The 17,400-nt window shown below is 38.0% G+C and overlaps 1 protein-coding gene across 1 annotated transcript in view; it reads left to right on the top strand.

Annotated features, from left to right (window-relative positions):
- Positions 1-14,105, top strand: part of MACROD2 (mono-ADP ribosylhydrolase 2) — a 1,971,474-nt gene extending 1,957,369 nt beyond the window's left edge. The window contains exons 17-19 of the mRNA XM_032351448.1: positions 1,808-1,885; positions 5,151-5,219; positions 10,242-14,105. Of these exons, the coding sequence (XP_032207339.1) occupies positions 1,808-1,885; positions 5,151-5,212 (140 nt within the window). The 3' untranslated portion in view covers positions 5,213-5,219; positions 10,242-14,105. The remainder of the gene's footprint in view (positions 1-1,807; positions 1,886-5,150; positions 5,220-10,241) is intronic.
- Positions 14,106-17,400: the final 3,295 nt, after the last annotated feature.

Raw genomic sequence — 17,400 nt, forward strand, 5'->3', positions numbered from 1 at the left:
TCTTCTTAATCTTTATTTTTAGAAGTACTTTAAAGATATTAACCCTTTCTCTATAATAAAAGGTATAAGAATTTCCCTTCAATTTATAGTATGTTTCTTCTAAACGTTTCTTATGGTATTTTTTCCATCCAAAAATTTATTATGTTTATATGAAATCAAATATTTCCATTTCTCCCCAATTCTGTTTTGAAGTTTAATTAACCATTAAGCATAATGGTTAATTAAGCATTCCAGCTCTGAGCCTTAAAGAAATCCATCAAAGATTTCTTCTGTAATTGTGCCTAGAGGAATGTGTTGATGAGAAATTGAAAATGGTCCACTTTTTAGAATTAGTGGAGTGAGAAAATATGATATGCTTTTAAGTCCAGTTGGGAGGTTCAAGTTTTCCTTCCCTTTCCCAACCTCATCCTCAGTAACTAAAGAAAACAACTTATGGCACAGTTACTTTCACTTGAAGGCTTGGGATCTATTGGTCATTTCTTTTCTTCTGTTATCCTTTTCCTGATTTCTCTCATCTACCTCCATTTCATCAATGTTACTTCCACATTGACATTTCACAAATACCCACATGCCTATTCACAGTTTGCTTCCTCAGGATTGAATGCAAAAGCTTGTTTGGTATCTCCACTTATATGGCCCTGCCCTTCAGGCTTCAAATCTAAAATGGCCTTTTCACTTCCCTCCACTCTGTTTGTTTTATATGTCTTCAAGTACTGACCTTCCTACCATCCATCCACCAGGGTTCAGAGATTGGTCATCTTTGAGTCAACCTTCATGACTGTCAGCTTCAGTCCCTCATTATCAGAGGGCAAGATCTATCTTTGAGGATCCCCTCCTTTGAGGAGATTATAAACTGAACCTTTACCATCCCTGTTTCTTACTCACCGACAGGCACACGAAGTTTAACATACTCTGAGCTCAATACATACTCACGTAATGAAAATGCACCCAACCTTATGCTTTAAAAAAGTATAGAAATAATATCAACTTTGAAATTATAGATTGCCAGACCTTTACTTGTATCTCTATTTCTAAATGCCCCTGGCCTTCAAGTTGTGAAAACGTAATAGGTATTTAACTAAGATGGAAGATACTGCCGTCCTTTAGGCTATCTGGAAAGTTTCTCACAGTAAGAGAAAACAACCCACTTACTACTACCTTTAAGCATGTTCTATAGATTCAGCCACAGCAAAGGGATGACACACTGTGCAAAACAGAGATCAATCACGACAGAGATTAATAAAGATGTGATTCTCAGCAATTAAAAATGGCAGCATCTGAGAATGTCTCCTAGGATGGCATCTAAGCCGTTCATTTTGTGTTTGAACAAAAAAACCCTCACTGCCAGGAAGATAAATCTTTCAGCTTTTAGGCATGCCTAAGGCAAAACAGGTTTTCTTTTCTCCCTTTTCTCTTCAAAGGTTAAGCTACATAAACTTATACACACACACACGCACGTACATGCACATGCACACGTACACACACACACACACACACTTCCCTAAATTTAAATTGTAGGTTGTTCTGATTGAACCAAGTTTCCCTGCTTTCATGCTACCAGATTTTTAAATTTGAGAAATTGTGTATGTATGTATGCGATTATCTCACAAATTAAAGAGAATGTAGATGACAGCACTAAAGAATTCAGGCAGTTCAACCCACTGTTTCCTCCCTTAACCTTTTCTGCAAAAGAAGTTGAATCCCAGGAGTATTTTTAAATTTAAGAGGGCAATGGAGGGTGACAGAACAATTGGCAGTCAGGCTGTTCTAATTCTCTATTAATCAAGGACTATCTCCTTTCTTTCAGCTCGAGGCGAGGACACACCTAGAGTTCCTGTGCAAAGCGAAGGGTCTGGCTACACAGAAAACTCTCCAAGTCCCGATGGTAAGGTTCTGAGCTATTTGAGCTCATGCAAACTACAAATCTGACACATTTTCTGTGTGTAATCTAGGATTAAAGGAGCTATCTATTCTATGAAGCAACATATTCAGTTAGAACAAGGTAAAGTTCAAAAACCATGTTCTCCTAGGAACTAATAAAATTGGCAGCCTTTAAAAAAACTGACGCTAGCTGTTTTATAACACTATGTGCCTCAGTTGTTAATCACACCTCATAATACGGAGGCCATAGTGGGTAATACCAAGGGTAAACTAGACTGAAGTCCAGCTGGTGAACTGGATGGGAATATCTCTTACTTCCACAAAAAGCACTTGCCCAAAGTTATCCCTGCTCTATAGGGACTCCAGGAAACATTCAGGAGAGCCTTGACTTGAGTTTGGGCTAAGGTCATCTTGGACCTTCATCATTTTGCCTCACTACATCACTTCAGATGGCTTGGCCAAAAACACAGTCGATCTTTAAAATCATCTTAGAGGGCACCTGGGTGGCTCAGCTGGTTAAGCGACTGCCTTCAGCTCAGGTCATGATCCCAGAGTCCCGGGATTGAGTCCCACATCAGGCTCCCAGCTCCATGGGGAGTCTGCTTCTCCCTCTGACCTCTCCTTTCATGCTCTCTCACTCTCTCTCTCAAGTAAATTAAAAAAAAAATTTTTAATCACCTTAGAAATCAGTTTACAAAATCTGTCTTTATTCACATCTCATTTTGAAGGTATCTGAATACTCTGAGCCTGAGAAATACTAATATACCGCCCCCACCCCGTATAATGAGTCTGGGAATGCTTTGAAATATTACTTGGTTTAAAAAAAAAATTATTTGTGAACATATGATTTAATAAATATTTGATTCCACTGGCCCCCAAACCTCAAGAGAACCAAAATTGGTTGGTTATCAACTGTTCATATATCCCTTGCTGTTTGGTTCATTTTAGCCAAAGAAAAAAAAGTGAATTGCTTTGAATTAATAATGACCTTGGGAAAAATTCAACTGGTAAAATCTGCTAGGTGAATTTACTTGGTGGTTTTAAATAGAGTTTTCTGTACTAGGTATTCCACTCTGCTATAAGCTTTTCATCACCTGAATCTCCTCCCTTAATCATAAGCCCTTCCATACAAACCATTTTTTTTTTTAAACTCATGGGTTGCATTACCTAGAAGAATAATGTTTTTCAACCTCAGATCCATTAAAGGCTACCACATGTTAGTCGTGCTCAGTTGAACGAAACCTGCCGCAGCCTGGTTGTGATATTATTGTGACCTGGTTCTTAACTAGTTCTCTGCAAAACATGTTCTGAAGAATGGCAGGCGCATATGATGCTCATTGAGTAAAAGGGAAAGAAACATGAAAAATAGTAAGATTTAGTCCTCTCTTTGAGATTCTCCATATATATTTCAGGCTCTCAGAAAACTCAGCTGTGAAGAAATTTATCAACATGGTTTACCATTGCTTTTCCCAAACTTATTTCATCATGGGATGCTATTTATTAATAGGTTTCGGAATGAGTGACCCTTGGGTTGGAAGAAGAAACAGAGAAGGGATGCTCTCCTCTATTTGATTCTGCAGGCTCCCTCACTGAGATGGGTGACCTTACAGTAATTTCGTAGACCAGACTGGAAAGCACATGCATTATTCTCCTTATACAGGTAGCATTGCTACATCTGGCCAGTTTACACCTGGGGTTTAGAAAAAGCTCACACATCATTAGAAACCCAGGATAGTTTGCAGGTGGAACAGAGACCTGCTTTTAAAACCTTCTCCCTGAGGGGCGCCTGGGTGGCTCAGTGGGTTAAGCTGCTGCCTTCAGCTCAGGTCATGATCCCAGGGTCCTGGGTTCAAGCCCCGCGTTGGACTTTCTGCTCAGCAGGGAGCCTGCTTCCTCCTTCCTCTCTCTCTGCCTGCCTCTCTGCCTACCTGTGATCTCTGTCAAATAAATAAATAAAATCTTAAAAAAAATAAAAAAATAAAACCTTCTCCCTGAGAAAGAGTTGGGTGGTATGCCTTTCAGTGTCACTCCCTCTTTCAAGCCTCTTTGGAGTGTGAAAACCAGCATCTGCCACTACTTTCCTTTAATCAAATTTTCCTGTTTGAGAAAAATAGCTTGGATTGTTGATTCTGTGCCCATAAATGAAGACTACCCGAACAAGAACAGAGGTTACTTATTCAGGTACGATAGCCAGGGCGACAGCCATTATCCCTTGTGTTGGTGGGCTCAAATGCAGGCAGAAAAGTGGGAAACCTTTAAAGTTAAGACATGGCTTCAAGCACCCTCTGACTCAAGGTTGCTGGCATAGGAAAGCTGGATTTGAGCACATTAGAAGTGGGAGACGGGTTTGGGAACATATCCAACTTTCCCTGTTTGGCCCCACGTTGGAATCAGAGGGCAAACTCTAGTGAAGCCAGCAGACATTGTCCAAGTCCTGACCATCCTAAGCTGATTGCTACAGAGGATGTGGTCAGGTTGCCCAGGCTGGTAGCCACAAAGGTTTTTCTTAAGTTATATTGTTATATATGGTCTGACCATTGTTCCATTTGTATATTGTCTCTCCCTTTATAATATGCGCTTTGATGCTTTTAAAATATCCATCTAATTGAACCTACTGACCCTTGAAAATTTCCAGAGTGACTGCTATGCCTGCTCTGGGATACTTCTGGACAAGGACATTAATTATGCATTCTATTTTTATGCAAATGCTCGCATAGACCAATACACACAGTTAAAGTAAAAGCACACGTTTTATCATCATGGTGTGATCCGGTTAGATGTTTTGTTGTTCTATCACAGGGCATCCACTGCTGCTGAGTCCACTGGCAAGTTTAGAGAATCTGTTTTGAAATTCAGATTTGCAAACCAAATAGGACTATCAATGTTGCCATTTCAGAGAGAGCTGCTTAACTCTCTACTTGGCAACAATCTGTTTTGCTTTGTTTTCTTGTTATTTTCTTAGACATCTACTAAGGCCTTTGGATTTACTTCAGGATGGTAATCAATAAACCCAAAATGCCCACCCAAAAATCTGGTATAAAACAACAACTCAGCTTCTACAGTTCATTAAGAAGTAATCCTGCCCTCCCTGGCCCCTGCCGCTAAAAATCTACAAGACTTATTCCCCAAATCTTGAATGAATGAAAATGAACTGAAAAGAAGTATAAGATAGGAGATCAGTAATGTTACAACTCAAAGACCATTTTAATGTGTTCAGAAGATTTGGGTTTAATAAAGACAACTTTTTTTGTTTTCCTTTCTGGTTACAGTTGAAATGAATAGTCAGGTTGACAGTGTAAATGACCCAACAGAGAGTCAGCAAGAAGATTAACTAATAGGTAAGTTGCCCCTGTAGTGGGATTTTCAATTGATTAAACCAGCCATGGGAAGTGTTTGTAAATGGCATATTGGATTTCCCTCGGTTCTGCCAAGTCCCACAGTGTGGCTCAAGCTAAACTTTAAAAATCCTTATACCAAATGACACAGTGGAAGGAGCCAAGATAACCCCAAGAAACCTACCATCCTTTGAGGGGAAAAGATAAGCCACAGCATATTCAGATGTGCATTTCCCTGGTTCATTGAGTTTTGACAACAGGAGAAAAATGTTTCCATCCATCTAACCTCCTGGCCTCCTGGAGGGATGAAATTATTTCAGCAACCACAAGCTGATTCTGAAGCATTGCTTTTCTAGAAGCTACCTGCTGTGTTGTTTAGTATATCTGTTTTTAAATCTCTACCCTAGAGAATGTGGAAAGGCACTTGGTGTGTTGAGGCAGAAAGAAGCCTGACTTGTATCCTATGCTGTCACACCACAACCTGTGGACGTGTGTGTCTGAACAGGGTTTGTTGAGTTAAATGAGCCTTAGGGAACTCCCCAAGAAAATCATAGGCTGGGGTCAGATCACATTTAAGAGTTTTTCCAAACCAACATTCTAAATCTCTTAGCAGAGACTGAAATTTATCTAAAATGAGGAATAGTCTATAACCCCTTTCCATATCTTGAGGGCTGGTGAGAAACATTAGAGAAGTCAAGCTCACTATTCTGATTCTTAGCTGAAAATACTAACTGGGAAACATTCTAACTGGGACCCACCACATCAAAGGTGGGTCATCCAGTGTAAAACACAATTGTGCTAGCACCATTGCCTCTCAAGAACTTATTGCACTCCCTCCATCTTCGTGGTAGGTCTCTGTACTCACCCAGAAGGCCATGTTGCACCAGACTCTTGAGTTCCAGCATCACAGCAGAACAAAGTTTGAGAATATATGAAAGTAGACAACTGTCCTTCCCATCATAATCTTGAACATCATTTAAAACTTAAAAATATAATAGCATTTGTGTAACATACATATAACATAAGACTGCTAAAAGAAATAAAACTCACACAAATACAGTCTTATAAACGTTTCTTTTTTTTTTTTTTTCCTAAACCTTGTTCATGTATTTAGAATTATCCTGCTAAGCTGCAGAAATGATATGGTAGAGAAGTTTCCATTAAAAAGTAATGAAGTGAGACTAAACCTGAACAATTCAAATACAAGTTCCTCAGTGTTGCCTTACCTTCTGCCCTTTGTTGCCAACAAACTATAGACTTCTTGTCTAGAATTTTTCTTACAGATACTATGATTTTCCTGTGTGATCCATATCTAAATAAAGTACCCAGATAAATATTTCCTTGGTTAATGTCAAAGTATTTTCCTTGATCATAAACATGAATACCTTTACCCAAATGAATACGTTGTCAAACCTTAAAAATTCAAGATTAGTTTGAGGAAACTCAATTCCAGGAAGGAGAAATGACTGGGTCACTTGGATGATCAATGGAAATTCAAACACTCCCAGGACAAAATTATTTGTTGACACCATACTGCTCCCTAAACAATAGTGAGTTGTAGTGACAAACCCAGTTGTCACAGAGAACAGTATGACCCAAGGAACTTTAGTGATTCCCACAGAAATATTTACACAGCTGAATTTGTAGAGGTTATGTGGTAGTTCAAAAGAAGGAACCTTTAGTTCTGTGCATCACACCTTAAAGGAAATTAAATACAATGAAAACAAATTAGAATTACAAAGTTCCAAGATATAATACAAGAAAATTTAGTGTTATATAATTTATAATTGTAAAAAATCAGTAATCATAAATGACAAAAGGGAATGACTCAGTGAGTCAACAGAACACTCTAAAAATGTAAAATTAATTTCTCAACAACTATCTAACATCATGTGAAGATAGTTTAGAGAAACATGGTTCTAGAGAAACATGGCAGTCCAAGTGTGGCGGTTACCAAGGTACACTTTAAGAGGCTTTGTAACTTCCATTTTTACATTCTCAAAATGCTTGGTTTTGGAATCCAACCATCCTGTAAGAAGCTCACGTCTACTATAGAATGAGGAAGACTCCATGGAGAGAGATTCTGGAAACTGAGAGGCAATTTTGGGTGTTTTGGCCCCAGTGGATACCACCTGGAGCAGATAAACTGCCCAGCTGGCTCCAAGCCTATAGGAACATGAAAAATGATAAACCATTTTGTTTTCAGCCACTAAGTTTTGGGATGGTTTGTGATGTAGCAACAGGTAACTGGAAAGGTGGGGTTTTGTAGCACATCTCCCAATATAAATGTTTAGAAATGAGATAAATTATAACAAAGAAATGTTTAAATACACAGCTCAACTGACATGAAAGCAAAGGTGCCAGAAACAAAGAAGAATTTGAAGGCCAAAGCAGTAGTGTAGTGAGTTGAACATGCAGTAACCCTAAGGGCTGCTGATTGGTCATGGATGCAGAGATCAGCCCTATGGCTAGATCCTTGCATTCTAATGCCCACCTGGGACCTAGAGCCATTCAAGGGGAGATATGAAAACTGATACATTTACATAGATAAGTCTGGGATTCCCAGCTGAAGATGTTAACAAGGAGACTTCTGTCTGCTCAGAGTGCAGTGAGGGGAAGGAAGAAGTCTCCTATGATAGGTAGAAAACACAAAAATACCATGAATTTGAAATGCAAACTTATGCCACCGACAGTCAGACAGCAATACACATATTGTATATTTAATAGTTGATTAGAGACCAGTATCATCCCTGCTCTAGATAACAAATGGAAAAGTAAACCTATCACTTGGAATTCCCATGGAAGAAAAAAATTCTCTGAAGATGAATTCACAACTTTAAGACTTACAAAAACACATGATGAAGTGATCTACCATGAGTGAAAATCAATGGGTGAAATGACATGATGATTAGCATTATGAAAATGAGAGAGCAGAAAATTCTGAAGATTTTATAGAATAAGTACATTTAAAAGAAAATAAAGATTAAAAGCACATATAAAACTGTAAGAAAAGGGTAACACTATGAAAAATCAAGAAAAATTTGAAAAAAGCCAATAGGCATGTAGTGATATGAATGACACATGAGGAGACATGGGGGCAAGAAGGAGAATTATCAATGTGTTTGTCTTCACTACACATTCTAAAAGGAGATAGTAGATAGTATTTGAAAGATAATTTCTGAGAATTTATCAGAAATTGATAGAAGTCCGTGAGTTTTTAAGTTAAAAGAATAGTAAGTCACAAGACAGACATGTTTAAAATAAACACAACACAGGCATTGCAGAACACTAGAGAGAATAAGAAAAAAAAAAAAAAAGGAAAACAATTAAAGGAAAAGGAGAGTTAACCTACAAAAAAATAAGTATGGCCTAGACAGCAGACTTCCCAACATCTAGAATATAGTTCAGGAGATAGTGGAATAATTCTGAGTCTTCAAACATGAATAAAAACAATTGTCAGTATAGAGTTCTATAGTAAAGTTTCACTATCATTTAAGAAGATAATAACTGCCATTTTTCAGGAAAAAAAAAGTTTGCTCTTCACATACCCTTTCTTTAAAAGCTACTAAAGGATGCACAATAGTAAGAAGAAAACTGAATCCAGAGGAAAGCAGGAAACAACTGTAGGCCAAGGAAAATGATAAATACAAAAGCAAATCAAAATATATTTTGATTATAAATTTATAATAATAAATTACCCTAAAAATAGGGTAAAACAAAATTACTACTGATGTGCTTTTTATAATACACAAAAAATACTAAATACTTTCTGTTATGTATGTTATTTGTGAATATGTATTTGTGTAAAAATATAAAAACATGCAAGATGATCCACACTTATCAGGGTTTGGTAATCTCTGGGAAGGAAGAGAAATAGTTTAACCTATTGATAAATTAAATTAATTAATTTATAAATACTTTAATTTACCTACAGTCTTTTATTTTTTAAAAGTAAAAGATTGCAAGGAAATTTGAAAAATATTAGCACTTATTAAATCTGGAAAGGGAATATATTCTAGGTATGTTATACTGTTTGTAGGTTTCTTTGTGTTTGCAATTTTCATTTTTAAAATTAAAATTTATAATTGTATATCTGTATAAGAGATTCAGAAAAATACCATAAAGAAATATTCCATAATATTAACTGCAGAAGTTATCATCAATGGAGGGAGTACATAGGATTTTTTTTCTTCTCATCTACTTTTGTCTATTTTAAATAGACACACACACACACCTCAAAGAGTACTTTAAAGATTCATAGGAACACCAGAGAGAAAATTAACTCGGAGATCATCTGCTTCAGTTCTTCTGTATAGACACGTAGTAATTTATGGTGATAGAAATCAGATCAGTTGCTGGTTCCAGCAGGAGCTAATAGTTGGAAAGTGAACTTTTGAGGTAATGGCAATGTTTTATATCTTGATAGTGGTGTGGGTTAAATGAATGCCTTTGTTCATACAGACTGAGGTAGGCTTAAGAACTGTGCATTTCCTTCTATGTGGATTATACCACATCTTCTAAAATCTAAAAAGATAAAGACTATCTAAGACACAGTGTCTTCTCCCAAGTGGGGAACACAGCAGAGACTTAATAAGACTTCAAAGTGGTGGGACAGCCATCAATGACTTCTGCAGGTCAGCATTATGAAAATTGTCACCATTATTCCTGTGTCGAGCCCTGGAAACCAGTGTGTGTGAATGGACCCTAGAAAGGAGGACTCATCAATCCAAGATTAGGTGTTTCAAAGAATACTTTGAAGAGTAGAGTTAATCACCCCATCAGTGGAAACAAGTCATCAACGTAGCATACATTTATTAGCTGTGATTTATATGCTCTTTAAAGATACCCTGTGCCAGCAATTACAGCTCCAGTATCCAAAGTACTTTGATAGTCAGAGAAGATATTCCTAGGCTTGTTTGAGGGGTACGAAACATTTAAATGACTGTGTTAAAAAGATATTCCTTGTTAAATCTACGAAATCTATGATCTTTCATCTAACAAGTGGTTTCTCCTTGTCTTTGCCAGGGGCACAAGATGAAGCAAAGGAACAAAGAAATGGAAGTCAATCGTGGTCCTAGGCATTGCAGGCCTCTCCTGGCCCTTGGGGGGGTGGGTGTAGGAAGACAGGAGTGCAAGCTGTGGAGGAGGGGGGTATGGGGGGGCAAGTCCCACGAAAGGACAGGGAATCCTTTGCTCTAATTTCTCCAGCTGCATTATGTTCTGTTTACCTGCAGAAAAAAAGAAAGACAAAAAAAAAAAAAAAAAGTAAAAAGAAAAAAAAAGTTTCCTTGAACTTGGCAAAGGGTCCCACGTCAATGCGTCTTTCAGGCTCTATCCCTGTAATTTCTGTTTTTTTCTCTTTAGTGACTTTTCCCAGGGTCACAGTGGCACAGTTTAACACTCACAGGTGTATCCTGGTCCCTGTCTGCTTTCTTGATTATGTCACAAAGCTGGTCGATACAGTGGTTTCTTCAAAGAAAGAGACAGAAGATGATTGTTGGTATACTGCAGGCTAAATTTCAGGAATCCTCAAGCCCAAGATCAGTATAATCCACAAAGGAGGCAGGAGAGAAAATGGGCAAAATGCTCAGAAATCACTTGGAAAAAGGTCAGGACAATGAATTGAAAATGGCATTATATTCAGGGATTCCCAAGGTACAGCTCTGTTCCATGTGGTTAATGAAGAGCGTGGAAGGAGGATTCCATCCAGGGCAGAATGTAGAGGCGTTACCCTGAAGGCATGGCCCCTACAGCCAGTGGGGGCTTTCCCTGCCCAGCCAGGACTGCAGGTGCATTCTTTGACCCTGACCTTCCGCAGATCTCCCCAGGTTCATGAGGTCTTTACTGTGTGCTTCGGCATAGAGCCCACCGAGTGAGATGTGACTCTTTGGGACACAGTTTGGAAGGGATGACACTCTTCGAGGTGTTTTAGTTGAGAGAGGGGGGCTGCTGCATTTAGAATCCAAACATATGTCTATGAATATTAAAAGTTCTACTTGAAATCTCTTATATATACACTTTTCATAAAAGAACCTCTTGTCTTTACCCAAGGTTTGAGGGCCCACAGACATTCTCATTTGAAGTTAGAGGCAATTGGAGGTCTTGCTTGCAGTTCTGGCTTGCTTTTAAATAGTCTGCTTTGTTCATGCCAAATCCAAAACTACTTTGATAGCCTGTCCCCACTCCCAGAAATCCCTTGATTATGGCCTTGAAGGGGAGCAGCAGCATTACTAAGCCAAGATTCCAGTGGTACAATGGGCACAGGGGATGAGCGGCCAAGGAGGAAGTCGAAATTGTCCCAGGTGTCTGTCCCAGAGAGGACATCAATAGTGACCCACACGAGGCAAGATGCCTGCTTCCCACATCTTCCCCAGGTTCTAAGAACAGTGTATTTTTTTCTGAGGAAACTGATAACGCTTCTTGCATATCTCGTCAAATCCACCTTCCTTATAAGGTCTCTTAGAACTGTGAGTTATTTATATATATAAATATATAAATATATTTTTTAGTGGAAGAAGAACAGTAATGGATCAAATTGGGTATTTCTAAAATCAAAGGGTGTTCTGTTTTCTAAATATTCCACAGACTTCTTCAGTTTTGCTCTTTCCTCGATGGAAAATCCACCTTCTTCTCTTTCTATGAAGTTTGTTTCAGCCCTTTTGGAATTTGTTGCCCCTCTGGATGGCTTCTTTGATATATTAGAATCATTAGTAAGTTAGATTTCTGCATATGTAGGATGTTCTAACATCCTGTATTTCTAAAAAAAAAAAAAAGAAAGAAAGAAAACAATTGCTTATCAGCCTAACAGCAATGATTTTTAAGGGACCTCATGATTTTGGACCGTGGCCATTTCTCTTTCTGCTGTCATTTTACAGTTTGGTATAGAAATGTATATGTCTCCTACTGCCATGAGACATGGCTTTCTAGAAAAACAAGGGAAAGTCCCATTTTAAGTGATCCATGAAATGATGTCATACACATCCTGAGAGTTTCTGTATTTCTTGTCATCCTTACAACTTAATTGAAAGTTGCCATCACTCTGTGAAGGACTGGACAAGGAGTGCTAAGAGCACATTTTCCAGGGACTCTTACATGTTCGTGCTACTCACGCCCAGGAATGAGTTACAGCTAAAAACAACGTGATGGAGACAAGCGGGGTGGGGACTTCTTAATGGACAATGATGAAAAAGACCCAATGTCCCCGTTAGGACCCGTGGAGACTGGAATTATTTCATTCAGGATGGTCTCTTTATCATCCACAACAGCCTTTTTTATTCCTTCATTTTAAATGCGGGCGGGGTAAGAATGGGGGAGGGAAATCTCTGCATGAGAACTTCAGGAAAAGGAAAGAAATCTTTGAGATCAAAACTAAGAGAATGAGGTGTCAGTCTCCTAGCCCCACTCCTGAATTTGTTTAAACTTTATAATTACATTGGGTTTTCATTTTTGCCTCATTATGCCTTTTGGTTGCTATTTGGTTATGAGATTTTTATCCTTAAAACAAACAATGAAGTCACTTTGCATTTCAATAGTAAGAGATTAAAAATCTGTCTTGGCCATATCGAAGACACCTCAACACAGGAAACCCTTTTTTCACTGGCGCTGTCATTGAACAGGCTATACAGTGGAAAATTTGAAAGGCAGATTGCTTCTCCTGCACATGAATCCCGGATGTCAATTTCCAACCACACCCCTGCCAGGCTATGTGGCATGACTGTGAGGGAGAGGGGGAGAAAGATAACCCAATATTAGTCATGTTTGCATACAGAGGATCAAAGTAGGCTCTCAACATAATACAGATGTCCCTGCTTTTTGAAATTGCATTATGCCACTTTGCTTTTATGAAAGACCTACATTAGTACCTGCTACCATTCACCTAAAGAAATCCCCGAAGAGAGCTTTTGCTTTTATAAAAACTGCAAGCAGGGAGAATGGCCCCGCCGAGCTCCTTCCCTGGGAACGCACTCAGCGTCTCAGCATCAAGCCGCCATAGCTTTGACCTGCATCTGTGAACATCTGTGCTTTATCTCATTTTATTTTGTGCATCCATTAGCAAAATGTGCCCTATGGTATCAGAAGAGGGTCTGGGAAGACTCAAAAATATTTCCATATAAATGAATGGCAATTGTTTCTTTGCTTTACCCCATTTCGGCTTAAGGACAGGTTTCATAGGAACACTGCTTGCCCATAGCAGGGGAACCTGTAGTCCTAATTAGAAAGGTAGTCGTTGTGAGATAGACAAAGGGGCTTTTCCTCCAGTTAGTAACTATTCAGATGATGGACAAGTCTTCTTTCATAAAAGCTTACAAAGGAGGCATCCAAAATACTGTCTGTGATAGTGGGTCACATATTTGCCACCGCAGCTAATTGTAAATCTTTCTATGAAATACTGAAAAGCCTCTTTGTGAATTAATACAGTTCTGCTTGATGCACTTGATTTGAAATGACTTTTCTCTGTATGTGGTGCATGTCAGCTTTGCTTTGAAAAATAACAAAGTTAGCAGAATACGTTCAATATATTTTCTTGGGGAATAGGATTTTTATCATATGATTCATTAAGGATTTGCCTTACCCTGACATTTGTGATATAAAGGAAAATCAGAAAAAAAAAGTAATTTTCTTGATCAAGATATGTTTTTACTTAATGCAAATAAATGTAGTCTGTTGCTTGCAAGGGGGAAAAAAATGTCTTCTGATATCTGGTATAAACTGCTAAATAGAATAATACGTGCCTCTTTTGTTAAACCGGCATTTAAATGCTGGACTGCTTCGAAATCTGTTTGTTTCTTTTCATCTGTGCCATACACTAAAAAACTTAAACAACTGTTGCCTTCGTACTATATTTGTTAGAACAGAATATGAATAAAATTGGTTTGAGAGGATAAAGTAGAATTATTTGTGTCTTGTAATTTTTGTTTCCTCACGTAAACGACTAATAACTCAAACTGTTTTTTATTTTTAAGATTTTATTTATTTATTTGACAGACAGCGATCACAAGTAGGCAGAGAGAGAGAGGAGGAAGCAGGCTCCCTGCTGAGCAGGGAGCCCAATTCGAGGCTCGATCCCAGGATGCTGGGATCATGACCTGAGCTGAAAGCAGAGGCTTTAACCCATTGAGCCACCCAAGTGCCCTCAAACTGTTCTTTTAATATGATGTATTGGTTGCAAATTGTGTATTTAAAATTGTTCCTTTAAGGTAATTTGAACTTACCAATAGTTGTCCTTTACTGAGACTCGTCAATGTTGCGGCCATGTTTTTCAAAATTAGGGATGCCTGAGTGGCTCAGTCAGTTGAGCATTGTTCTCTTGGCTTCTGCTCTGGTCATGATCTCAGGGTCATGAGATCGAAGCCCATGTGGGTCTCTGCACTCAGCTCCAAGTCTACTTGAGGTTCTCTCTCTCTCTCTCTGTCACCCACATGCTCTCTCTTTCTCTTTAAATACATAAATAAAAGCTCTTTAAAAATTAAACTATAGTGTAGTTTGTACAGACACATGTCCCAATGTATATATATATTTTTTTTTCTCAGAATACTACTAGATAGCTAATTACCCTAGCAACAGCCTCTGAGGAGCAAGAAGTTGTTGAAGTAGAAGTTGTTGAGATGAAGATCATGATTCCATGAACACTGGTTCATCCTTCAGAACCCACTTTCCATTACCGGAATTCTTTCTGAGAACATTTTATGAGCCAGCCACTGGGCTGGCTATGGGATCACTACAACCATAATCCTCAGTCTGTTATTGAGGGACTTATGATGGAATTACACAATTTAAAGAGCTTGGCCATGGATCAACCAAAATCACTATGAGGAAAACTCAGTGTTCTTTTGAAAATGGAAATATGTATTCCATCAAATTCCCTCCATCTCCTTCAGAAGAGATGCTTTCAGTTTTACTGTTCTAGAAGGTAATAATGAAAGTCCATCCCTTTACCCAAAAAAGGTAGAGATTTAATAGTTAAAAGAAAATATGGTTTTTAAAACTGCTTTACCAGAGGGCATTTTCCCAATAATAAATGAAGTTCGATGAGGAAAAAATTATGGTCTTATGCCGCAATGGGCAACCTCAACACAAATGCCTCAGAGTGACTGCAAAGATAATTTGACATGATTCTAGTATTTTCAGGTGCAGTTTTTTATCTATATCCAATTTTCTATCTCTCGGCCAGTCACTCTAGTGTTTCTCCCCTACTACTCCTGCCCCTGTGCCTTACATCATTCAAAGTTGCCATTAAACATTGCTCAACTTTACTGGTGGTCCTCAGGACAAAAAGGGACAATGATAACCATGGACATTGTCTGACCAGGACCCCCGCCCAGCTGTGGGGCTTTGAGAAACAAAGTGCCTCCCTTTCTTCTTGGTTTGGCAGATGGAAATATTCACACATTACTGAACTCTCTTACAAATTTAAACATAAAATGCCAAGATATACTTTGCCACTTGGTAAATTATTAGCATTCAATCCTGCTATTTGATACTATAGGCAAATGGCCTTTTCTTGAGCTCAAGACTCTTTACCAAGAATAAATAATCTCTACAATTGGGAAGTAAATATGAAATCCTTTCTACGGAAGTCGATTTAAATTTTGCCCTTAAATTAAGGGCCCCTGAGAACAAGAAAGAATCATTTTATAAAACTGTTAAAGTTGTCAAGTTGTTAAAACATGTACACACAAAATACTGACCTAGTGCAAATTTTCACATAATCATTTTTCTGATAATAGCTAAAGTAGATCTATGAATAAAGAAGAAAGGAAATACAACTCTAGTTTTTGGTTAACATGCATGGAAGGATAGAGATTTGCAAAGAGATAATTATACCAATATATACTTTCCTTCCATGGGGGGAAGGCATATTTCCTCTGACACTGGACTTGATAATATAATGTGCTTTGACCAATGATATGTGGGCAGAAAGAGCATGTGTCACTTCAGGCAGAAGTTTGAAGACTCGTGCTCTTTTTTCTCCTCTACCACAATGACCAGCAAACAACATCCCAGATGGGCTGCTCTATCAATGAAAAGCCCAATGTGAAAAACGTGGAGATGAGTTTCAGGCAAGCCCAACTGAGAAGGTGACATGAATGAGAACTAAACCCATACTTTGAGATACAGTTGCCATTTGTTACCCTAGTATAACCTATCCTATACTACACATGTAAACAACAATTTCACAGATCTATATGATCTGCTTTTCTAACCCCATCATGTGGAACTTTCAACTTAGCGCACAATGCTGCCAGCATACTGGCCTTCTGCCCATTCTTAGAATAGGCCAAATTCTCTCCAGGCTCAAGGCCTTTGAACTTGAAAGCTCTTCCTGTTCTCACTTGGCTGCTACCTTGTTATCCTTGAGATCTCAGCTGCAATGGCACTTCTAGAGACGTCTTGTGTTTGTCTACCTAACACCATATTTGCTACTTCAGAAAACTTACAATAATTTGAAATTGTTTATTTGTTTACAAGGCAGGATTAAAAATTCATATGACTCATCTCAGATGTGCAAAATAATGTAGCTCCCCCCCCCCCCCCCCCAGCTAACTGAGCTTGCCCTGTTTCCAAACCTCTGGTTAGAGGGAAATGTGGGAAAAGAATTTAATCTATCAGTTATAGGTATCAGGTTTTCTAGTTTAAAAACAAATTAAGGATAAGATTTGGTCAAATCCAAGGTTTAAACTCTCCACTGAGGCTATTTCTTGCCAATTAAATTATTATACTCCCTCCCTTAGATAAAGGCCTAATTTTCTAATCCCTATGCAATAAAACTAACAATTAACAAAAAAATTTAAATATTAAAATGATAGGTCCTATGATATTTAAAAAGTAATTTCCTAAATACTTTGTCAAGTAGGATATCAGGAATAACATGACAGACTATTTAGAAAATCACAAAAATAAAAAGAACACTAAAAAAAATGTGGGATACAGCCAAAACTATACTTAGAAGGAAATTTAGTCTTAAATGACTTAATTGTTTGAAATGGTGTGTGGGAGGGGGGAAGGAGAGAGAAAAAAACACTTTTAAAAATATTCAAATTTAGATTTTAGAAAGAGAAAAAGATCCAAAGAAAATAAAGACAAATATATATAATATATAAAGACTACTATATATAATATATATAAAATGGATGCATATATAAAATGAGCTAAGAAATTTTTAAATAATGTTAAATCTACTGAT

The sequence above is a fragment of the Mustela erminea genome, chromosome 7 (genome assembly GCF_009829155.1).
Source record: "Mustela erminea isolate mMusErm1 chromosome 7, mMusErm1.Pri, whole genome shotgun sequence".
In the NCBI taxonomy this organism is placed as follows: Eukaryota; Metazoa; Chordata; class Mammalia; order Carnivora; family Mustelidae; genus Mustela; species Mustela erminea.